Source organism: Lissotriton helveticus, chromosome 1_1, assembly GCF_964261635.1.
Source record: "Lissotriton helveticus chromosome 1_1, aLisHel1.1, whole genome shotgun sequence".
In the NCBI taxonomy this organism is placed as follows: domain Eukaryota; kingdom Metazoa; phylum Chordata; class Amphibia; order Caudata; family Salamandridae; genus Lissotriton; species Lissotriton helveticus.
This window is the reverse complement of record NC_136057.1, coordinates 1055249072-1055274807: the sequence shown is the minus strand read 5'-3', so window position 1 is coordinate 1055274807 and position 25736 is coordinate 1055249072. Positions and strand designations below refer to the sequence as shown.

The window sequence follows — 25736 nt, the reverse complement described above, 5'->3', positions numbered from 1 at the left end:
TTAAACATTTGGTAGTCCCTAGTTTATAAAAACTGGCCGCAGCACCTGTGCAGTTGAATAGCTGATCTTATAGAACATACAGGTTTGTTTAGAAAAACCAGAGGCCATTTAGATTTCTCAACCTCACCATCCGCAATTCTATCACTGCAGTAACAACCTCGACAGATCAACCTATGCTCGGCCATTGACTTACACAGCTAACAAACTAAAAGCACTATGTAGCAATTACGAACTAGGCACTGCCCAGCTACATCGACTGGAGTACCTTGGCCTCCTGCCCCCGATCTCAGCCCAGTCATCTCCGACACCTCTCGGCCTAGGAGGGCATCCCCTGCCCGCACTGACCTGCACTGCAACATTGCCCCAGATCCGCCTTCGGATATCCCCGACAATAAAAGAGACGAACTCACGATATATTACCTTAATACTCGCTCCCTCGGCAAGCACCAGCTAGAGATATTTTCCCTGATCGAGCTGACCAGGCCGGATATTCTATTCTTGTCCGAAACCTGGCTGCGTGATGATTCCTCTCCGGACATCCTAGCAGCCATCCCCGCTCCCTACTACACTCTCCATGTCGATAGGGGTGCGGATAAAAAAGGCGGAGGTGTGGCCGCAATTATTCACAAAAAACACCAGTTTACTGCACTCACTACCACTCAAATCGATTCGACGGAAACACTTATTATCAAATTGGAAATGCATTTCTTCTCGCTGGCATGCGTCGTCGCTTATCGACCTCCATTGCACATTGCCGTCGGCGATTTAATCGGCCACCTGATCATCATTCACTCTAGAGTGCTAATCGTGGGTGATTTTAACTACTGGCCGGGCGACCCTAATGAAACCCCACTTTCTCACGACTTCACGGACTTACTGATCAATCTCAACTGCCTACAGCATGTTCATACCCCCACGCATAACAAAGGTCACACTTTAGACCAAGTCTGGTCTTTTAATCTAGACATCACCCAACTTACCATCCTTCCCTGCGCCTGGTCACACCACTGCCTAATTAGGTGTACAATAGCAGGCTTGGCAGTACCTCCCACGATCAGACCTAGTAGCATGAAGGCGAGGAACTGGGAACAAGCCAGCATCGAGACCTTTAAAACTATCCTTATTAATACTGTTCCACCGACCCAAGCTACCTCTCTCTCAAATCAGGCGGAAAACCTAGCCACTTGGCTTGAACAAGCCAGTGACATGGTTGCCCCTCAAAAGAACATTAAAGCACGTAGATCTCATGATGCTCAAAAACGGTTCTCTCCCGCCCTAAAGGAACAAAACTAAGTCTCAGACAAGCTGAGCGAAAATGGCGTAGGAAATATGAGCCCTAATTGAAAACCAGCTATTTGTCCCTTTTTAAGGCATACAAAACTGCCGTGCGCAAATGCAAAACCGAGTTCATTACGAGTAAAATCTTGAACTCTGCTAACAAAACCAGAGAGATCTTTTCGATCGTTGACGAACTGACAGGGATGGAAAGAGTTTCAGCACAACCAGTACAAGCACTGTGCGATAAGTTAAATAACTATTTTTTTGAAAAAATTTACATAATCAAAGCAAGCATCCCCTCAACAAGTACACCTACTTCCACTGCCTCGCTTGACCAATCCCTCCCCCCTCGACTGGATCATTTCCCCTCCATCAACTTAGACTCCTTTTCCAACCTGATGAACAGGGTCAAATCTGGCTCTCCCCTGGATAGTGGTCCTCCCCATATACTGCGCGAGACCTTCGGCGCATACCCTGACCCACCCTTATCTCTTCTCAACATTTCTATTTGCAGTGGCACGGTCCCCGACTTGTTTAAAAGTGCAGAGATCCTTCCCATCCTTAAGAAACCCGGGGCGGACCCCCAAGTGATGAGCAATTATCGCCCAATATCCCTCCTACCTTACTTAAGTAAGATTCTGGAGACACATGTGGCGGAATGCTTGAGCTCCTTTATTGAGGAGTCCCATCATCTAGACCCTCATCAAACCGGTTTCAGGCCGGCCCATTCGACCGAGGCAGTTCTTGTGACGGTCCTGGATGAACTTCGCACGGGGGCTGACCACAACTCCCCCCAGGCCCTGATCCTCCTCGACCTCTCCGCCGCATTTGACACGGTCGATCATAACATCTTGATCGACCGTGTCCGCAGCGCTGGCGTTAGAGACAAAGCCCTGAGGTGGATACGCTCCTTCCTGATGGATAGACATCAATCAGTCAGATTGGGTAATTTTTGTTCAATAAAAGGCCGGCACACCTGCGGAGTCCCACAGGGCTCCTCATTATCCTCCCTTTCATTCAACCTATACATGCAACCCTTAATATCAATCAATCAATCAATCATACCATTTGTATAGCGCACTACTCACCCGGGAGGGTCTCAAGGCGCTTGGGGGAAGGGGTATGCTACTGCTCGAACAGCCAGGTCTTGAGTTGTTTCCTGAAGGCGAGATGGTCCTGGGTCAGCCGAAGGTGGATGGGGAGGGAGTTCCATGTCTTGGCAGCCAGGTAAGAGAAGGATCTTCCTCCGGCGGTGGCTCTTCGGATGCGTGGTACGGCTGCGAGGGCGAGGCTGGTGGACCGTAGCTGGCGGGTGGGCGTGTAGAAGGTCAGGCGGTCGTTGAGGTACTTGGGGCCCAGGTCGTGGAGAGACTTGTGTGCGTGGGTGAGGAGCCGGAACGTGATCCTCTTGTCGACAGGGAGCCAGTGCAGGTTCCTCAGGTGGCTGGAGATGTGGCTGCGTCGGGGGACATCCAGGATGAGTCGGGCGGAGGCGTTCTGGATGCGCTGGAGTCTTTTCTGTAGCTTGGCTGTGGTTCTGGCGTAGAGGGCGTTTCCGTAGTCCAGTCGGCTGGTGACGAGTGCCTGGGTGACAGTCTTCCTGGTCTCGGTCGGGATCCAGCGGAAGATCTTGCGAAGCATACGTAGGGTGTTGAAGCAGGATGAGGAGACGGCGTTGACTTGTCTGGTCATCGAGAGGGAGGAGTCCAGGATGAAGCACAGGTTGCGTGCGTGGTCGGTTGGCTTGGGTGCGGTGCCCAGGGCTGGGGGCCACCAGGAGTCGTCCCAGGCGGAGGGCGAAGATCCCAGGATGAGGACTTCCGTCTTGTCCGAGTTCAGTTTCAGGCGGCTGTCCTTCGTCCACTCGGCGACGTCTTTCATCTCTTCGTGTAGGCAGGTTCTGGCGGCGTCGGGGTCTCTGGTGAGGGAGAGGATCAGCTGGGTGTCGTCGGCGTAAGAGATGATGTTGAGGTTGTGCTGGCGTGCGATGGCTGCAAGAGGTCTCATGTAGATGTTGAAGAGGGTGGGGCTGAGTGAAGATCCTTGCAGGACGCCGCAGATGACTTCGGTGGCCTCGGAGCGAAACGGGGGGAGGCGGACTCTTTGTGTTCTTCCGGCGAGGAACGAGATGATCCACTCCAGTGCCTTCTCTTGGATACCGATGTTGCTGAGGCGCTGGACTAGGGTGCGGTGGCAGACAGTGTCGAACGCAGCGGAGAGGTCCAGGAGGATGAGGGCCACTGTTTCCCCCTTGTCAAGCAGGGTCCGGATGTCGTCGGTGGCTGCGATGAGGGCGGTCTCGGTGCTGTGGTTGGCTCTGAAGCCGGACTGCGAGGGGTCGAGGGATCCGTTCGTCTCGAGGAAGGCGGTCAGCTGTCTGTTGACGATCTTCTCGATGACTTTAGCAGGAAAAGGGAGGAGCGAGATGGGGCGGAAGTTTTTGAGGTCGGTGGGGTCCGCTGTAGGTTTCTTCAGGAGGGCGCTGAGCTCGCCGTGCTTCCAGCTCTCCGGGAAGTTGGCGGTGTTGAAGGAGGTGTTGATGATGTTCCGGAGTTGGGGTGCGATGGTGGAGTCGGCCTTGTTGAAGACGTGGTGTGGGCAGGGGTCGGTCGGTGATCCGGAGTGGATGGTGTTCATCATGCGGGTTGTGTCTTCGGTGGTCACCGTGGTCCAGGTGCGAAGGGTGGCGGTGAGGGGCGTGGGTTCGACGGTTGGGTGCGTGGGTGGTGTGTCGAAGCTGTTGTGGATGTCGGCGATCTTGCAGTGGAAGAACGAGGCGAGGGAGTCGCAGAGGTCTTGTGAGGGAGTGATGTCGTTGGTGCCGGTGCTGGGGTTGGAGAACTCCTTGACGATGGTGAAGAGTTCCTTGCTGTCGTGGGCGTTGTTGTCCAGTCGTTCCTTCAGGGATTTCTTCTTGGTGGTGCGGATGAGCTGGTGGTGTTTGCGGGTAGCGTGTTTGAGGGCGGTCATGTTGTCGGTGGTCCGGTCGAGGAGCCAGGCTTTCTCGAGGGTGCGGCAGGTCTTCTTGGAGTCCTTGAGTTCGTCGGTGAACCAGGATGCCTTCTTGCTTCTGGGTCTGCTGGGAGGGTTCTTTAGTGGCACGAGGTCGTCGGCGCAGGCGGTCAGCCACTGTGTGAAGTTGCGGGCTGCTTCGTTGGGGTCCATTGTGTTGGCGGGTGGGCTCTGGCTGAGGGAGGTGGTGAGCTGGTCCGCGGTGATCTTGCTCCAATTCCTGTGAGGTACCTGTTGCGGGTGGTGGTGGGTCGTGGTTCTTTTGAAGCTGAAGTGGACGCAGCTGTGGTCGGTCCAGTGGAGTCCGGTGGCGTGGCTGAAGGTGATGTACTTGCTGGAAGAGAAGACGGGATCAAGCGTGTGGCCGGCGTAGTGGGTGGGGGTGTTGACCAGTTGCTTGAGTCCGAGGTTGGCGAGGTTTTCCAGCAGGGCGGTGGTGTTGCGGTCCTTGTTGTTCTCCAGGTGGAAGTTGAGGTCCCCTAGGAGGATGTAGTCAGCGGAGGGAAGGGCGTGTGGGATGATGAAGTCTGTTATGTCTTCGCTGAATTGTGTGCGTGGTCCCGGGGGTCTGTAGACAAGGGTGCCTCTGAGGGTCGTCTTTGGGTCGGTGTGAATCTGGAAGTGGAGATGTTCGGCTGCGGCGAAGGAGTCGTTGGTGTCGGTCGTGATGCGGATGGTGTTCTTGTGGACGATGGCGATGCCTCCTCCGGTCTGGTTGATGCGGTCCCTCCTGATGATCTTGTACCCGTCCGGGATGGCGATGGCGATGTCGGGTGCAGAGGAGGCGTTCATCCAGGTTTCCGTGAGGAAGGCGACGTCCGGTGATGTAGCGTCGAGGAGGTTCCAGAGTTCCACGGCGTGTCTGTGGACGGAGCGGGTGTTGAGCAGGATGCACTTGAGGTGGTTGCTGCTGGTGCTTGTCTTGGCGGGTGCGGGGCAGGTTCGGAGGCAGGTGAACTTGCAGGTGCAGCACGTGAAGGGTCCGTGGGTGCGTCTCGGGGTGGCTCGGCAGCAGGCGTGGGACCGGCCGGCATTGAGTGCGTTGAGAGTGGCGGCGTCGTAGGTCAGTTGGGTTGTCTTGCATCGGCGGGGAGGGCCAGGGGTCCTGGCGCTGGGCGCGCTCCAGGCGTGGACGGGCCCAGACGGGCTTACCTTTGGCGCACCTTCGGCGCTCAATCGGTGCTCCCGCTGCGCGCGTCCACTGCGCGGTCGCTCAGGGGGCGTCATAAGTAAGGAGCCGGGAGGTCGGGTCAGCTGGGTGGCGGGAGCGGGGCGGCCAATGGGCAGGAGGGAGGCGGAGTCGGCAGAGGTCTGTGGCGGGAAGGAGGTCTGAGGGCGGCTCAGCGGCGGCTGGGTCGTCCGGCGGAAGGGAGCAGCACACAAGGAAGGGGGAGGGCAGCAGAAGGGGGGAAAGGGGTACACTGAAGGATAAAAAGGCAAAAACAGAAGGGAAAAACGAATGCAGCAGCAGAGGGGAAAAAGAATACACCGAGGCAACAACGAGGCAGCAGAAGGGGGGAAAAGTTAGCAGAAGGCAATAACGAGGCAGCAGGAGGGGGGAAGAGTGAACAGGCGGCAGCAACGAGGCAGCAGAGCAGAGCTCAGGCAGTCAGGCAGTCAGCGGGCAGGAGCAGCGGAGTGGGGGCGACCTCGCCTGGGCAGGCTCAGGCCCTGAAGGAAATGGGAGTCTTGGTCTATAACTATGCAGATGACTTGCAACTTATCTTTAACATCCACCCTACGAGTCTATCAGAATCCAACTTACAGACAACCATGACCTATATTAGTATATGGATGAATACCAACCAATTAAAACTCAATCCTGGCAAGACGGAGCTGGTCCTGACACTCTTGCCTTCTAACCCCTGGAATGCCAACTTCTGGCCTCCCGCCCTGGGCTCTCCTCCCACCCCAGTCTCTTCGGCAAAAAGCTTGGGTGTAAAAATCAGCAGCGATCTATCGATGAACCCTCAGATTAGCTCCGTGGTGTCAACCTGCTTCCTCATGTTACGAAAAATAAAAAAAGTTAAAAGATTCCTATCAATAGAAGCCCTAACTTTGGTCGTTCTTGCGCTTATCATCTCGCGGCTAGATTATGCCAATGCACTGTATGCAGTTATTCCTGCCTACCAGATGCATCGTCTGCAACTGATACAGAACCAGGCGGCCAGGCTGTTCTTCCAACTTCCAGCCCGCCAGCACATAAAACCATTGCTCAAACAACTGCACTGGCTCCCGGTAGAACAGCGAAGCATTTTCAAGCTCAGTTGCATTACGCATAAAGCCCTCTCAGATACAGGCCCAAGGTTCATCTCTAATCGGATCAAGAAATACACTCCCTCCCGCACCCTCCGTTCCTCTGGTCAACATTTATTGGCTGTCCCTAGATATAAGAGCCTAAAATATGGCGGGATCCGGTTCTCCATGCTTTCCCCTCAAATTTGGAACTCCCTCCCTCTCTCTATCCGTTCCACCAACTCGTATTTTCAATTTAGGAAGCTGCTCAAAACGTGGCTATTCCAGAAAGCCTACTCCTCCTAAGCCCCCAGTCTCATAGAGCTCAATCCTAAAAGCGCCAAGAAACCGATCTAGTGAACGCTGCGCTATATAAATATTTTAACATAACATAACATAACATTCACACTTGCATAATGAGCTGCAGCTCTTTTAATATCTATGCATTTGTAAGTGATCATCTTCGGCCTCATGAAAGGTGTTATAGCCCACCATAATGACACACTCTCCACTTACCTTTGCAGGCTCACCATTGACTCCTATGAACACAACTTGTGCTAATAACAATGCACCACTGTATAACTAAGCTTTTGGTGACATGATTGAACACCATCCTATCTTGATCAAAAAAATCCTGATCATCCTAATAAATAATGATCTTTCAAATATATGTAGGAATGGCAGATCATGAAAATACTATAGAACAACAGTTAGTTCAGCAGAGCATTAGATTAAAGTTAAACAGATTTTAGAAACAGAACCAGAGGCAGGGGTTATGGTTAAGGACCTAGGATATGTCTTAGTAAAAAGTATATGCTGAGCTAAGCACAATTAAGGACACTACTCCAGAACGATTTCTGGTCTACGTATAATTATCACAGCTTATAGAAGTAACCCTGAATTTGTGGTCACAAAAAATAGATGTATTATACAATCGATTTATTTTGTGGATTAAAGCATCCTAAATCACAACACCCTGTTGGTAAACCGAGGAATTTAACAAAGTCGATCATATGACACCTATTCCTCAAATTATACTTTTTGTACAATATAATTGGCACACATTTTCCAGAATCCCTTTCTAAAGTCTTTATTCTCACCTGCTGTTTTTTGCTATTATTCTTAAAAGCGCTCTCATAAAACAATTCCTGTGGCATTAGCAATCTGTAAAGAAATGCATCAATAAAATTGTAATGAAAAATGAAGACGAAGATTATGAGGTAACAGGTTGAAACGGCACACACACAATACACACACAACACACACACACATATATACATATATACTTGAAAAAAAAAGTTCTCGGGGAGTTACGAATGGCAGTAATGTAACATGGGTAACACCAAAAGCTCAAAAGACATAAAATTCACAAGGTAAGGTACTACCTAAACTATAGGCTGGGAGTCAAATTTCTTAACACCGCCCCACCAGGCATAAAGAGCGGTATGGAATAAAGGTGGTACATAGATTCTTTCCCTCAAATTCTGATGGGTACATTCCTCTCCCCAGAGGTTCTGGGTTTTTCGGCTCCTTCCCCATTGCTTTCTGCCTTTTCTGCAAACAAAAGTTAATCATTTACTGTCGGTATCATAAATAAATGTTGTTCCTCTCTGCAAGTCATGCAACTATCTGAGGCATGCAGTGAATCTGTATGACGGCTGGCGTAGCTGCGTAGAGGCATGAGCCATAGTCACAACCCTTGCTTCGGGATCCTGACATGCCTCTGTGCCTTTTGATTTGTGGCGCGCTGTAGCATCACGGATGCAGGTAGCCCTGGGTTCTCTAGTTTAAAGCCTTGTGGTGTCTCGTCCTATGGGTCAATCAGGTTGTCATAACACTTACATTCATCTTGTTACAGGAGGAAGGTGTGGAGTTAGGAGTTTCAGTAACCCTACCTCCTGGCTAGTTGGGGGGTGTAAAGGCAAGAAGCTGATAGCTGGAGCATTGTAGATGATCTAGCTTTTAGTGTCATGCTTCAGTGCCTGAGGTGCGAGCGAATTGTGTCCCTGCCTTGAGTGTTCATCCAACACCAGCAGCTAAGTAGCTGAAGCAAACATGTACAGAGCACAGAAAGTAGGTGAAAACAACTGTCGATTGTATGTGTGCACAGGTGAGCGAAAGTGCACGTGTATATGTGAGAGCATGTGTATGTGTTAGTGCGTGAGCATTTGTGTGTGTTTGTATGGTTGAGTGTGTTTGAGGGAGTGACAACAAAGTGATTGAGAATGGATGACACTGAGTGACGATGAATGTAACTGAGTGAGAAATATTGAGTTTGAGTGAGTGAGAAAAAGTGAGTCTGAGAGAATAAGGGAGAGCAAGTGAGACTGGGAGTGAAAGTAAGAGTGAATGCAAGTGAGTGAAAGGGGAGAAAGACAGCCATCCTGCTTGAGGTAATTTGACATATGGGCCACCCCTTGTGTATGGATGACAACAAAGGCAACATTCTGGTACTGGCAACTTGTATGTAAGTCTTGGGAGAATGGGGGGCGTGACAGTATGCTGGCCCTGACACAATGAAGATGTTATTGAGAAATGGGGGCACCCCCTGTACATTTTATAAAGAAACATTGTCAAATCCTGTGGAATATCAGGCTTCATTGGCTTGGTATACTACAAACGTACTTGCCTATTAAGTATGTGCCCTTTCAGAGCCTATGGCCTTTTAGCAATGTATTTAATAGTTGTGCTTAAAAATCCATTATTTTACCTGATTGTTAAACAATTTTCTTTGGGGTGAACACCGGCAGCTCCCTAAAATGCCCATAGAAGAAAATTGACTTGCTCGTTTTTCCCTTTTATGCACTGGAATTCGGGGACAGTATTATGCCCTACCATGTTTAAAGATAACCAGCTGCCATTGCCCCCTCTCCACCTCTTGGCCAAGCTCTTTTCATAGCCTTGTATGCTGTCCCACTCTGTTGTCGGTTCCAGTGCTCTCAGGTGCTATCTCTCTGCAACCCTTTTCTTTCTGTATCCTCCAGTGCTATTTCTCCTTATGTCTCTTTCCCAATTCTCATTTCTCTCTACTCAAACTTTTTTCCAGGGCACTTTGTTAAAAGCGGTATGTTTGTAGTTCCTTTCTACATCCCCATGAACTTTCTGCATGCTCCCTCTTCCTATATCCTCAAGCCTATGCATGCTGTCTCTTTCTGTGTCCTGAGAATCTTTCCATATGCAGTCTCTTACTGTGTCCTTGTGTTCTGTCTGTCTGTCAACACACTATTTCTTCTGTATCCACATCTGATGCCTCCTGCATGCTTTCTCCTTCTACGTCAATAGGAGCTGTCTCACTACATATTATATCTTCCCATGTCCTCATGTACGGCCTCTAGTGTTGTTGCAGCCTCTCCAAGCATCCTCAAGAAGTTCACTCTTTTTAAGTAGGTTATTTACTTTTTTGTATTCCACAGACCATGCCAAGGGCTTCGGCGGTCGGTATGGAGTCCAGAAAGACCGCGTGGACAAGGTAAAGCTTTTGAGGGTTCCTACACAGCTTCATGTGTCATTTACTTTTCATTTATCAGTTCCTGACTTTACTTGGTCCTGAGCAATGTTCCCTCTAATTTTTTTCCTCTGTGTGCGGCAGTGGAGGGTCTCTGTGCGCTGCAACCATGGTTATAAGCACCAGGAACCAAACCGCGCGTGTCTGCGGCGCCAAATGGCACTCAAAAAGTTTACTTTAAAAAGTGAAAAGATGGTGCATTTTCACACGTACAGCGCCACAATAAGGGTCTTAAGGGCAGTTTGCAAATTGGATAAGCACACCATGACATGAATTAGTTACACTGGCAAGTACACTTAAAGTTTAGAAAAGCACAAGACTTCAATGGTGGTACCATCATAAGATTTTAATAAATATTCTTAACTGGAGCACAGTTCATTGGGTGGGGAAATGTCCCCGTGCTCTCTCTGCCCGATCTTTCCTTCTGTACCCCTCGCTGCCCCGTGTCTCTGCCCGGTTTTCCCTTCTGTTCCCCTCGCTCCCCCTGTGCCTCTCTGCCCGATCTGCCTTCTGTTCTTAGCTGCTCCTATATTTCTATATTCTGTGTTTTGCCTCTGTGCCATTCATTTTTTGTGCCCGTCTGCCCTCTGTGCCACTCGTTTTCCCTCGCTTTTGTGCCCCTTTTGCCGTCTGTTCCACTCGTTTTTCCCTAATTTTTTGTGCCTTTCTGACCTCTTTTCAATTTGTTTTTCCCTAGTTTTTTGTGCCTTTCTGCCCTCTGTTCAATTCGTTTCCCCCTCTTTTTTTGTGCCCTTCTTCCCTCTGTTCCACTCGTCTTTTGTGTCTTTCTGCCCTCTGTTCCACTCGTTTTTTGTGCCTTTCTGCACTATGTTCCACTTCATTTTTCCCTTGTTTTTGTGCCCTTCTCCCCTATGTTCCACTTGTTTTTTGTGCCTTTCTGCCCTCTGTTCCACTTTGTTTTCCCCTCATTTTCTGTGCCCTTCTGCCCTCTGTTCCAATCATTTTTTGTACCTTTCTGCCCTCAGTTCCACTCGTTTTTCCCTTGTTTTTGTGCCCTTCTGCCCTATGTTCCACTCGTTTTTTGTGCCTATCTGACCACTGTTCCACTCGTTTCCCCATCATTTTTTGTACCCTTCTGCCCTCTGTTCCACTTCGTTTTCCCCTCGTTTTTGTGCCCTTCTGCCCTCTGTTCCACTCGTTTTCTGTGCCTTTCTGCCCTCTGTTCCACTCGTTTTCCCCTAGTTTTTTGTGCCCCTTCTGCCCTCTGTTCTACTTGTTTTTGTGCCTTTCTGCCCTCTGTTCCACTCGTTTTTTGTGCCCTTCTGCCTTCTGTGTCACAGCTCTTGTGTGCTGTGAGGAAAGTTTGGGAAACGCTAGCGTAGACAGTTTCCAAACACAGCGTGTGCTAAAGTACCCGCTGTGTTTGGAAACTGTCTACGCTTTTGTTAGTAAAGCGCGGGGCAGACTGTGGCCTTTTGTTTAAGTATTGCTGTTTTTTTTGTGCCTTTCTAACCCCTGTTCCACTCGTTTCCCCATCATTTTTTGTGCCCTTCTGCCCTCTGTTCCACTCGTTTTTTGTGCCTTTCTGCCCTCTGTTCCACTTCGTTTTCCCCTCGTTTTTGTGCCCTTCTGCCCTCTGTTCCACTTGTTTTCTGTGCCTTTCTGCCCTCTGTTCCACTCGTTTTCCCCTAGTTTTTTGTGCCCCTTCTGCCCTCTGTTCTACTTGTTTTTGTGCCTTTCTGCCCTCTGTTCCACTTGTTTTTTGTGCCCTTCTGCCTTCTGTGTCACAGCTCTTGTGTGCTGTGAGGAAAGTTTGGGAAACGCTAGCGTAGACAGTTTCCAAACACAGCGTGTGCTAAAGTACCCGCTGTGTTTGGGAACTGTCTACGCTTTTGTTAGTAAAGCGCGGGGCAGACTGTGGCCTTTTGTTTAAGTATTGCTGTTAATCAGAGCCCCTTCACGGGCTCTGATTAACAGCAATACTTAAACAAAAGACCAGTCGGCCCCGCGCTTTACTAACAAAAGCGTAGACAGTTTCCAAACACAGCGTGTGCTAACGTACGCGCTGTGTTTGGAAACTGACTGCGCTTTTGTTAGTAAAGCACGGGGCAGACTGTGGCCTTTTGTTTAAGTATTGCTGTTAATCAGAGCCCGTGAAGGGGCTCTGATTAACAGCAATACTTAAACAAAAGGCCACAGTCTGCCCCGCGCTCCCACATAGCCACAAGCTCCACCAGCCCCCCCCCCCCGCCTCCTTACCTGCACTCCTCACGACCGCTCCGCCGCCACCGCATTCGCGCCGCTCGCTTCTTTAAAGTGGCTGGTGGCGCGTCTCTCGCGAGACGTCCTGACTGTGTGCTCGCTGACGTCAGGAGCGGTTCGCACCCTAGAGGGAACGGTGGTCCTGAGTACCCTAAACTGACAGACTATCACATCTAAGTTGCTTTGACTCCTATAGACAGTAGTCATCCGTACTCCAGATATTTCCTCTTTTAACTCTGAGACTAGGAGCAATTTTTAAATTTGGATTTTGCCAAGGAAGCCTTAACAAGAAGGAATGAACAAAGACAATTTCTCCAGTGATGATATACAAATAGGGTGAAATCCTTGCATTGTGACTTGATATTTGTCTGGGTTTGGCTGAATTTGTTTGAGTTACAGAGTCCCGCCTATTGAGCTCAATAGTATGTTAATGTATTTAGAAATCCTAACATGGCATTGTTCATCTGGTTGTGCGTCAGAATATTGAGTACACCAAGCACAGGTTTAGATTTACTGTTCTTAACTTCACATCCACGTACCTTGAAGATCTATACAATGCAAAGTATATAGAGAGATTGAACTCCATTGGCTCCCCCTGCTGGCCCATGCCATTTTTAAAAGTTATATAATTTCCTAAGCCATCACAACCGGCAACCTGCTTATCTTTCAGACAAGTTCACCATCTGTGGTGGTTCTTGGCACACTTGCAGCCAGGACACCATCAGGCTGCCCACTAAAAAGTGTAAAAAAAAGAAAATAATATGTCAGCAGGCCTTTTCCATCTATGCAATTAGGATCTGCACCAACTTCCCCATATCTATCAGAACAACACCAACGATGCCTCAATTTGGAAAGAATTTGAAGACACACATCTTTAAAGAACACTGCACCACAATGCATTAACTTCTCATAAACCAGCTACCTTTCCTATCTTTTTATTTAACGGTATGCATGTGTACAGGGCAATGCTGGCTTTTGACCAGGTTTGCAGTATAGAAGTTCCACAAGCTTACATACGAAGACACTACCTGTATTCTTTTTTTTTTGTTGTTTTTTTTTGTTTTTTTAAACCTTCAAACAGAGCAATACAGGCGCAGGCCTACAACCACAGGGGCCGGCCGCAAAATCAGGAGCTAAAGACAGGAGCTAAAGACAGGAGCAGTGTGTGTAATCACGTTATAGTCATAGTACGTGGTCGTAGCACAGCGAAGCACAAGGATAAGAGAGGTTTCATTTTTATAATACTGAGAAGGAGGCAGCAGCTATATCAACAGAGGCATCACACTACACAATAGACAAAAAGAGACGGGAGGGGTGCACCCCTCCAGGCAATCAAAAATCAATGGTAAGCAATAAGGCCGAAAACACCCTACGCCCGCCGAAGGCAGGCCAGGAGTAAAGGTCAAACAATGGCGAGCAATTTAGCAAGAACATCGTGTGGAAAACCCACCCGTACAAGACAGAAAGAAGAGACAAGTGCAGATGCCTAACAGAAAAAGGATGTAAGATTAAGATATAGCCAACCCCCTTGGGAAGAAAGAGAAAAAAGGACCATAGAACAAAACAAACTAAAATAACAAAACCCCTCCAACACCCGCCACCCTACATCACCGTAATGGCTATGGCCTACCCCACTAACAGCGTGCCTGTCGCCCCAGAGTCACCCTAAAGAAAGGAAATAAAGAGAGAAAGAAGAAGACAATAAAGAAAAAGAGCGAGGAGAGGGCGATTCAGACACTCGGTCCCCCCACCCCGCAACTAAAATAAATCGTAGAGACAGAGGCCATAGAAAGTACAAAGAGCAGCGAGTGCACAAAACGCAATCAGTAACAGCCCCACAAGACGTGTCCTTGAATCACCATTAACCAGCAAGAAGTCCCTCCAAGACCCAAGCGAGGTCACCCCTGGCCACTTCTGTGAATAGTAGAACTGCTAAACAGCCTTGCAGTCAGGAGACAGGTCGATACAGAAAGTTCAATCCTTCCAGGCGGAGCAGGCAGCGCCGCCGCACAACATCGTCCCAGCCACCAAGTAACAACCGACGATGCACGGCGGCGGCCAGAATGCAACAATACCCCGACCACCAACAAGTCCAAGTCCAAAAACAGGTCTGCCAAGCACGGAAAGGAAAGTACAGGATGCGGGAAGCACCGCAGCACAGGAGCCAGATCCATTAGCACCCTCAAAACTGTAGATTCATCCGGGGAACCTGGCGCAGCGACCGAAGGAGATTCAGCGACACCAACTCGGGGGAAAGCCACTACGCCACAAAATGGCGGATCAGCAATGGCAGCGATCCGTACCTCCAAATCCCGGGAGTCCCGGAGCAGAGCAATCCGCAGGGTAACCAGTGCAACCAGCACGTGACTGTACGTAAGCATCTCTCCATGCCGCCGAAGTCCAGGGGTATCAAATTCAGCGGTGTCTCCGTCCCCAGGAGGGGTGCACTCCAAGGCGCCATCCGCCATCTTAACCACTTCGTTCTCCGCCACTTCCCCTCCACCTCCGAGTCCAGCCCGACCACCAGAGGCAACAGGTCTCACGGCTGATCGGCGGCAGTCGACGTCTGGTGCGGAAAGGAGAGTCACCGAAAGGCCGGGCGCGCTCCCCGCAGCTCTCCGGGATCTAACCGCCGGTTCCCGGACGGGACTATTAACATGGGCGGGCGTCACACCCAAGGGGAACCGGGCGACAAGGCTGCTCTCTGGCTCGTCGACAACTCGGGCATACGGGGCAACCCACTATTGGGAGTGGGTCAGCACCAACTCTCCCGGCTCGTGGCTCTCAGGCTCCCACTGACCGGTTTCTCATCCAAACCAGGGCCGCCGACACTACGAACACTGCCGGGCAACCTCTGCACTCGAGGCCCCGGCGTCAGCGCCATGAAGGCCGGCAAGCAGACGAGGGCAGTTCTTCGGATTCACTGCACGGTGGAGCCCAAAAACCTGATGGTAAGTGAGCGCTTCTCTCGAACAACATAGATCAAAAAGCCTCGCTCAGGATTATCAACAGGATAGGCGGGCGGGGAGGAAGGGACCTCAGAGCGAAGCGTTCATGCGACTGTTCCGATCGCCATCTTGGCTCCTCCCCACTACCTGTATTCTTAATTTTTTTTTTTTTTTCTATTCACTTAAGTAAAAACTAAACGTAAGCTAACTCCAATGCCAAACCTAACCCTTAATTAATTTAAATGAAATTAAATGTGTTATCTAAATCTAACCCGGATGCTTTCCTTATAATTATTTTATTTAAAGTAAACACTAACAACCTTAACCTATCCAAATTGCCAACCGGAAGCTTTAGTTAATTTATTTTGCTCGAAAATAAATTAAATCCTCCCTTAACCGACGTAGTAGCTTTTCAGTAGTGGTAATTATTATGTACTGCCTCAGATATAGCGGCACTTTGATCTTTTTGAGCCGAGGTAGGGGCACTATAGCTGTCGGTGGTCCTATTTTACCCCTATTACTCTGTGCAGTTCTCCGTTTAACCCCAGCTAATTTTGTGAAGCACTATAAAAAAAACAATACATACTTTGGATTTTGCCATTTGTTTCCAATAAGGTGTGCTTCACCTGCATGTCAAAAGTGACTGATTCTGAATTATTTCATGTTGGTCATTAGTAGCATGGTCAAGACTATTTTTCCTTTGCATTCTGGTATTTGTAGGCCTGCATTTTTTCAAAGAACTAGAAGCACCAGAATTGAAAGAAGGAACAGCAGAAGATTGGATAGGTTTCCGCTTGGGTTTTTCTTTTTGGAAATCAAAACCAAACAAGAAAACAGTATGGTGCACTGCTTTGCCATCTTGATTGAGCTGTGCACCAAACTGTAAACAGCATTGGCAGGAGCCACTGTGACGGCTGTTCTTGCCAATGCTTTAGACATTAATGCCAGTTTTGCAGTCCTTTCTAAATTTGTGGCGCGGTGAAGAAGCAGACAGGGACACAAGGATAGAGTTAGTGCACGTTTCTTTATTTCCTTAAACACAAGTGGAGTTTGAGTTTTATGCACGGCGATTGTAGGGAGCCTTCGTCGTGATTAGGCGTCTTCTTCTCTCTCTTCCGTCAGAGAGTGGGGAGACTTCTGCCTGGTCTCTTTCTTCAGGTATGTCAGGGAGGGTAATTGGTCTCGCAGAAGTCAAAAGGAGAACATGGAAAAAGAAAAAAAGAAAAACCCGTAAGGAGATGATTTTGTTTTGTGAGAAGTGCTCCAGGGAAGGGAAGTGACGGGAGGTAGCACCGTGACCCAACACCAGTATTTTGCTTGCGGCTTTAGCACAGCAGCATCTACGCACGGTATTGGACTAGCACGGAGGAGTGCGTCCTTGGGTCGCTTTCCCTCCTGTCACCCCTTCCTTAGTGCCCCCGGTCACCCTGCCCCATACTGTCTCCAGGTGTCCTCGTACCTTCTGAAGCCACGACCCTCCTGGGCCGCGGCTCGTCTCTGCGCGTCGCCGGATGGGGTCCGGCTCCCCCTCTATGTCTTCTTCTTGGGGAGGGTTCCAACATCCTTCTGGTGTGGGCTTCTCCTCGTCGGTGGATGTCGTCAGGTCTCCCAGCCCAGGGGCCACACAGAAGGTCTGCACTCAGACCTGTTCCAGTTTCTGTGATCTTGATGCTCCACCTGGATGCCGAAACCTTCCTGCTTCTTCGGCTTTGAAGTCAACCAGGTCCCCTGACCTAGTCACGGGAATGACCTTAAAGAAACAGTACTGCTCCGGAGTCATGTTCTGAAAATAGAGGAGGGGACAGGGAGAAAGGAAAGGAGGGAAGTCTTCCTTTACTGTGTCTGGTGTCTCAGTCTCACAGGGTAGCGCCTTGCAACACACCTCGGTCAAGGCGATGGAGGCATTTACTCTGTCACCACGACAGAGAAACAGATAACCCGCAAAAAATGAATTCGGCCCTTAATCTGTTGCAAGTCAAACTAATGGCTACAGAGCAGGATAACCATGCACCCCAGAGATCTTATCACTCAAGCTAGATGTCCTCCAGTTGAACAGAATTCCTGAAGATAAGCATAGACTTGTGGCTTGTCACTCTACAGAAGATAACACAAGGGCACAGTGAATATGTTAGATAACTAAGTAGCCAAGCTGCACAAACAATAGATTAGAAAAAGACAGAATTACTGCTAATTATAAAGAAGCTCAACTGCAAGTAAAGTAGTCCTAGTTTAGTTATTAGGAGGATATTATCATGCAGGACCACCAGGATCACGATGAAGGCAAAGGAAATTCAGTGTTCGTAGAACAAGTAGTGTTTGTCATGGTTATGTTATTTTTGCAGTTTGGTTTTGGTTGTCATTTACAGTTTGCAGTTGTGCAGTTTGGTTTTGGTTGTCATTTACAGTTTGTTTACTGTGTTTTGTGACTTTTTTTCGTTTTGCATTTTACCTGTATTTCATTAGTGTTTTTGCTTGTTTTCATAGCTTTGCCAATTTATTCATTAATTAGACCATGTTTTATTGAATTTGAGTGTGCTTATGTTCCTTTTAGCCTGTCAGCAGGCTTAGTTTTACTTGCTTTTAATCTGTGTTAAGGGTGTCTTTTGGTAGTTCTAGTGTCATGGTCGGGTTTACAATGTTTTGACACATATTCTGTCTTTTCTACCTAGAGTGCTGCAGGGTTCAGTCAGATGGAAGCACCGACATCATCTTATGAAAAGACCAATCCTGTGGAGGCTGGTAAGCACACTCTGGGCTCCAAGCTAGCAGGTGCTTAGCCTTGAGAAAGCCTGTAGGTGCCCATTTCTATGAAGGGCAGTACATGGTCAGCATTCGGAAGCGTAGTTTGTGGTGTCATGTGGAGGCCAGAATTTGCCCTGTGGATGGTGTTATATGCTCTATGGAACGTGCTTTGTGAAGGAAGGTTATTATCAAAAGAGAGGGACTACCATCTTCATATCTAATAGAGTGCTTGTACTCACTTCTGGGTTCACCATGTAGCAAAGTGAACACTGGATCACCAGAAGGAGCACACCCTTTGAACTCACCTCACCAACATTACACCACCCAGAAGAAAGAACTTGTGATTGTCTTATTGACTGTACCCCTGTGAGTGGCCTCCATAGCCTCTGCAACACCCTAGGAAATGTTTATCCCATGAACCTATCCGTAAGACCTCCCATACTGATACTTGAAATGAAACATGGAATATGTGTATTGGCAGATGATGAAAGGAGTTCGCCCCGGGACCCAGCACAATAGCCTCAGCACCACCATAGGAAAGATGGCATTGAATCACCTTATGGAATAACCTGATAACTCTCCTAATACAGCCCCAGTACAACAGTGGGGAAAATAGGCATTTGTCATCGTTATGAACTGGAATGATCATTGCTCCCTTCCAGGTATCTGGAGTGAGGGAACATGCAGCTACAGCATTTAATACACATTAATGTAAGGGGTCCATACATCTGATTCTGACTTAAAAGGATCTACTGGTATTTTATCTAGGCTAGGTGCTTTACTCGCCTTCTGAGCTGCTAAGGCTTCCACAGTATCCTTAAAGGTGAAGATTATTTGAGCCACACATTGTGCGACCACTTCGACTTGAACAATATCTGGGTTAGAATTGGGTTATTCAAAGTGCAAGGAATCTCCACAAAGACTTTCAAAATGCTTAACCCACTCATCAGCTTGGACATGAATCTCCGGTTTCATTGGTCTACTGCTTCCCCTGTGCGATAAAAAGTGTTGGAAACCTTTTGAGTTTTTAGAATGAGCTGCTTCTAGGAGACTGCCCAAAATGCCTGTTTTCCATTTTAATCTACCTTTTCTAGTCACAGTTCTGTATAAAGCTGTAGAGGATTTTTTTCTGCCTTTAGTGCCCAATCAAATACTGGCAATAAGGTAAGGTATCCTAAGACGCAATCACCGTTGAACCATTCCTTACCAGTATTGGTACACTAGCAGTCCTAATATTCTTTAAAAAAATCACTTTTAGGCCTTGCAATAATAGTTCATACACATGCATTAAATATGTGGGATTGTGTAAGTTGGTGCCAACAGTTTCCAGTTTCTTACTTACTGCATTGTACATGGAACTCATATCACCATAACTGCCACAAATGTTAGACCATTTAACATGTTTACGATTATTACAGGTGACAAGGGGTTCAACTAGTGATCCAGAAGCCTCAAGCAAGTCGGAAATAAAGAACCATTCGAATAGAAGGCTAAGGAATTGTGGTCACTCTCTTGTCTATCTAGTACCTTCAAGTCCTTCAGCGAATGCCACAGGGAAACATCAATAAATATATCATCAATTATACCAGGACGTAGGTGTCTCCAGGCGATCTGGAGGCATGCAACCGTTACAGCCATGAACTCCAAACAATAAAGAAACATCTACTAATGGCAGATCCAATTTAGAAGTATTTTCCTTGGAGAAGCTGATGGATCCAGAATACTCCAGTAATAATTTTCTTCCCTAGCCACCTCCATAAGTAACATGGATCCTTGAAAAGCAGTGCTAAAATCGCCCCCAATTAAAAGAGCAGAATCCCCTCTGTGCACACTAATAATGTTCCTCAAGCAATTTAAAATGACGGATTCAGTGGAGTGTGGAGAACTTCTGTTCTACACATTAAGTAGAAAAATTGTTGACTTGCCCTTTGGATAGACTTTAGGGCACGTATGTCAGGAGACCCAATGGGAACTAGTTTTACATAAATATCAAAATAAGAGATGGACAAGGAGTGTAATTAAGGTCTAGCAGCCATGCTCCTTATAAAGGTTTAACATGTGTATCAACAAAACAAGGGTAAATTTTCCTGTCTGAGAAGGATTAAAGATAACAGTTGGAAAAAGAGAGAGAAATGTGATATCCCTCATTAGGAAGTGTTGCCCTCACACACCCATGTGGGTGTCATGCTTCATCATCAGGCTTTTTGCTCCTCGTTGGGCCGGCCCTGCAATGCTTCACGGGCTCTGCGAAAGGGCTCTTTGTCAGATATCTTTATAGTAAAACAGCTGTGATGGTGCGTGCGGGTGTGTTGAGCTGACAAGTGAGTGTATCTGTGATTTAAAACTACCTTAAGAGTACCCGGTGACTTGTTTATTCAGGGGTCCCTTTGGTAGGTTAAAAAAGGAATTCAAAGATTGACAGTCGATGCAGTATTATGAAGCACGACTGCCTTGTGAGTGAAGTATAAAAACATAGTGGTTAATCTTATAGTCACGTCGACATGTTTCACGCCCTGGTGGTCCAAAAGAATCCATGTATATTGAGCATGTACCCTAGTTTTGTTAATACAACTAGTTTTACACTACAGGCCAATGATGTTTTAATTCATGTAATTAAGCCACCTGATGGCCAGACAGCAGTGGATTCTTTGGCTGAGGCTTGATAATGTATATATCCTTGTCAAGGTAGCTCACCAGTAGCCCATGTTTCTTGAAATATACAGACAATAAACGAGTAAACCAAGGTCCCCCAATTCTTGTCTCTTTGCTTTGCCTTTATACCTGCGACATTCCAACTAAGCAGGGTTACAGATCTTTCTTTCTCAGTGGGAGAAAGGGGTAGGAAGTTGGGTCCCTTCACCCATAGACACGAAAGGAAGGATAATTGGCACATTATAATTTATAATAAGAGCACAACCCCTTTGCTGTTTGAGTTAGATGGAGAGTTAAATCCAGAACCCACTGGGCAACTACACAATCTTGCTCAAATAAATAGGTCAACATAGGTGTGTCAAGACTGGGCACTTGACTGGCCAACTGGAGCTGGGATTTACAATGAATTTCCAAAAAATGTTACGGAGGGAAGGGCACATGATTACTGCATACTTGTCTACTCTCTTGATTAAGTCACACCGACCTCCTACTATGCTGCCAGGAAGTAATATGGTCAGAGCAGGGAACATGATGTGTGTCACAGACACTATAGCTCCTACAGGCAGCTCCCACCCCACCCATTTAAAAAATACTTGGGGTACCTTTTTTTAAACTGAGTTCTAGAGCCCTGTGGAGGGACTGTCCAAAGGCCAAGCTTTATTAAACCTTTTGCCATCCAGGCCTCTTTTAGAAGAATAATCCCACTTACTTGAAGGGTCATGAGACTCACTGATCTGATCCAGTGAGCACCTTGTTTCTCCACATTTCAGGATTCCCAAAGAATCCGGGGTGCAATTTCAGAACATTGACCATGAAAATATTAGTCGCAGACAAGGGGGCTGACTTGACCTGGGCCGCATTATCCGCAAATGACAGTACAAATGATGGTACCTCTGGACACTAATCTCCCGAAACCCAAGCTCCTGCATCATTAGCAGAAACAGCGGTACTCTGATGGTGAGATGGCCCCTGTGGGATGGGGAACAACTTGTGAGGAGAACGATATTCTTCCCCTCCTCCCTGGGGCTGAAATATCACTGCCCCTGAAATTACCAATTGACATATAATATTGCCTTTGAGTATGAGCTTGTTGCGATGTTGCGCAATTTTGGATGGTGGAATTACTAGATTTTTGCACATTGATATGGGACCAATCCTTGTTGGGCCACTTATTCTCCATTTAGCTTGTACCTTGTGGAACGGTTGTACAGTATGGAGGCCTAAAACAGATGCAGGATCTAAGCAATTGGCACCATCTGGGGCATGATTTGAGTGTAGACTTCAATGCCGCAACCTCGATTTTCATTGACACAGAGTAACAATTTAACTCGAAATTAGCAGCAAACAGTCATGGGTCATAAACATAGTTTGAGTCTCCACACTATGCAGCAGCATCGAAGAGCGCTCAGAAAGCTCCATATTGAGACATGGATTGTCCTGCAACAGAGTTTTAAATCTGTTTGTGTACACAACATTAAAATCCTGGAAGAGATTTTAGCTAGTAGAAGGAAAGTCAGGAGCACCACTACAACTTTGCAAAAGAGCTGACTGCTTACTAGGCTGGGTTTGGGAAACTTGAACCTTTTTCATAAAGAACTTGGCGGGCTCAGTTTGTTTTTCGGACTTGCCAAGGGGCCTCCCACTGGTGCACAGTATAGACTTCACTTCTTCAATTAAATGGTCAAATTCATTAATTACACAGTTGGTAGCAGCATGTTTAACTAATTTCTTCTTGCTTTGTTTAGCTCTTGGACTGGCAGCAGCTTTCCTCTACCCCATGTCCAGCAGATGTAGAATGGAACTGACGCAGCTGGGAAGACAAAGCAAACCCCCAAAAGTTGCCAAATACATTTAATTAATATCAATTGACTGTTAACCCAACACATCAAGAATCTTAAAAACCATAGAAGGCTTCACGGAAGTCAATGATAGCTAAGGCATAGCTTTACAGTTAAAAAACATACCTGAAGAATATCCATGGAATACCAAAAGTAAAAAAGAGAAGACAAAAACAGGACCCCTTACACCTCCTACAAACAAACCAAAGGGGTGGCCCAGCCTCTTCCAGGTGATGACAGGGAAAAATGGGCCCGTCCTTGGCCCAGGCTTTGTCTTGGTGCCACCCATGTGCGGCCCTCACTGTGGGGCAGAACTCAGGGATCAATACCGCAAACCAAAAGGGCCCCTCGCCTCTAGCCCTCAAGGCTCCAATTAGAAGAGAAAGTTCCTGTGACAAGTAGGCCATTCTGCCGAAGTTGTGGCTATTGACCAGTTCTAGGCTCTTGCGTGACAAGGCAAAACTCAGTACTAAATTTCGCAAACCAAAAGGGCCTCACCCCCTGCCCTCGAGGCTTCAAGTAGAAGAGAAGGATCCTGGGACAGGTAGTCCCTAGAGCAGACATAGTGGCTGGTGACTAGTTCTACACTCCCACACTGCAGGGTAGCACTCGGCGCTAATTAGCGTGAACAAATGGACCTCGCCTCCTGCTCTCAAGGATCCAGGTAGAAGAGAAGGATCCTGAGACAGGTAGTCCCTACAGCACACGTAGTTGCTGGTGGCCTGTTCTAGGCTTCCGCGATGCGTGGCAACACTCGGTGCTAAATAGTGTGAACCAAAAGGGCCCCGCCTTCTGCCTTCTAGGCTCCAAGTAGAAGAGAAGGATCCTGGGACAGGCAGTCCCAACTGCAGAAGTAGTGGCTGATGACCACTTCTAGGCTCCCTAAGTCATAAAGGAGGCCCCTAGTCCTATTTCGCATCAGCTCCGGCATGTGACAGGCAGACAGGTACAGCTTTGCTTACCTTGATCCTCATGGCCCAGACTCAAAATCTGTTTTTTTGTGTGTTTGTTTTCTACTTTGCCTCATGGCAGGCCTTAGTCCATTTAAAGCACTCCTGATAATCACCAGTAACTTTGTGGTCATATATGTGATGCTTTATTAAAGCCCTGATCATGCATTATTTTCATAGCATCCAGCGGTGCCAGCTCCCTGAAAGCACGCTTTGAAAACATGGCAAAATCTGCAGATGATGAAAACAAGAAGCGGGCAGAGGAAGAGCGCGCCAGGCGACAGGCCCGGGAGAAGCAAGAACGGGAGCAGGCACAGAAGCAGAAGGTGAGAAATAGGGTAAATGAATCCTGAATTGCCTGCTGAAAATTCACTGTTCTAAAGAGAGGCTACTGTGGCTGAGATCTTGTCTGTTGTAATTGAACATATGCCGGAGAGTCTAGCAACATCGTTGTTGCATACAAAGTGTGGAGGTTTGGTAGAAGTGCCATTGCCAGAGATGCCGCCTGCGGGTCACTTGAAAGTTAAGAGTTTAAGAGAGAATATACATGGCCATCAGAGTCAGAGTAAATGTTCTACTGAGAGAGATGATATTGGCTGTGATGGAGGTGAGAGAGGTATGTTCCAGGGCTGATGCTGCTTGGTTGTCTGTGTGAGACGTGGTGCCTAAAATGATTAGTCATGACAAGGAATCTCCTGCAGTGAAATAGGAGACTGTGAATTGTACCAAACTAGATGTTGCATGACACTAGTGATTGTTAAGGTTTCATTCCATCATTCACATGATGAGGACGACATTCTGCTGCTCAGAATCATGGCTGAGGAAGTTTAGTAAGTGATGTACCATCTTTGTCACAGAAACATTCCAGCCCATCCCTCAGCACAACCACATGGATGACACATTTCCACAAAACCCAATTTCAGTGCATCAGAATATGCCTTTAGAGCAATGTGTGCACATATGCACACACTTTGTATACTGTAAGCTCACACTACTGAGCCTAAAGTGTGATCACAGAGCATGGGAAGCACTATTTAGTCTCGGGCTGAAACACAAGCAAAATAAACATGAACGTAGCAGACTGCAGTAGACACACACACCTTAATACAGTTAAACTATCTATCTATATATATATATATACAAACACACACCTTAATACAGTTAAACTATATATATATATATATCTTAATGAATGTGACTAATCTCTCTGCTTGAAGCAGTACAAAACTATTAGGTAAGTCTCACACAAAGAGGACAAACCTAGTTTGGGTGTTGAACCTCCAACCAGAAAAACAATTCGACAAAAAGACCTCTCCACCACGTCATGTTCCTCAATTTCTATCTTTGATTACCTGTAATTGGGATGACCTTTCACTGTTGTCTGGGCAGGTGCAGGGCCAGACGGGCTGTTGCGGGCTTCGGGAGTTTTTCCGGTGGGCCGGTTTTACAGCTGTGCTGCAATACCGTCCCCTTGTACCAAAAGCAGCAGCAATGTTTCCCGCCAGCAAACCCCCCCGTCCAACTTAGTTGCCAGGGTGGGTTTGCGTTCCCCGTCTGGCCCTGGTTAGGTGCATCAGGCCGCAGTCAAAGATTCTGATGCTGTGCATCATCATGCCAACTAATAGTTGCTTCTGTAATTGTAAGTAGTATTTTTCAACAGAACAAATATGCCCACCAGCTCCGGGCATGCCTGTGATAACACTCCCCATGACATTGACCGGATCAATCTCTTCTCCAAATCGCGATACAATTTCTGGCCTTTTCCAGATCATAGAGTTCAGTCCATAAATTAGAAGCACTATAAAAAAAACTCTAGAAAACCGTGATAAGATCAAAAGACTGAGCCAAGAGGACACTTGTCAATGGGGGTTTTGTGGTGGCACTTGCGAGGAAGGCTTTATTACATTGCATCCATGTTTATAATTTTGAGGCTCTTTGAGTGCCTGAGAGATGGAGTGAGAATGGATAATGCTCATTTTAAGTTGTGTCCTGGTATAGGTATATAGCATTCCAAGGATTGTCAAATACCAGGAGACCTGATGATGCTTCCTGTTTAGAAGGAAGGCAGTTCTTACACAAGCCTCTGTAAATCAAGGCAAATAATAGGCTAATACTTGATGGCATCTAACCTATGCTGTAGTTTGAAAGTCTTTGTAGAGGCCTTAGAAGAGGAAGGGAACTCAGAAGATGAACATTCCAGTTTTGGTTCTGACACACAAGAGCCATAGTCACAGATGAGTCCAAAAGGAGGAGAAGGCGGCTTATGATACTTCATCCCAAGAACAGAAAAGAATATTCCTTCGGAGTCTATCATAGTCCCCAAGGACCAGATTCAGGTGGAGACCCACAACAC

At 47.5% G+C, this 25736-nt stretch overlaps 1 protein-coding gene across 2 annotated transcripts in view; it reads left to right on the top strand.

Moving 5' to 3' along the window:
• Positions 1-25736, top strand: part of LOC144820631 (src substrate cortactin-like) — a 186473-nt gene that overhangs the window by 130711 nt on the left and 30026 nt on the right. For both annotated transcript variants that reach the window (XM_078677948.1, XM_078677949.1), the window contains 3 exons: positions 9939-9994; positions 17871-17940; positions 23564-23709. In XM_078677948.1, the coding sequence (XP_078534074.1) occupies positions 9939-9994; positions 17871-17940; positions 23564-23709 (272 nt within the window). The remainder of the gene's footprint in view (positions 1-9938; positions 9995-17870; positions 17941-23563; positions 23710-25736) is intronic.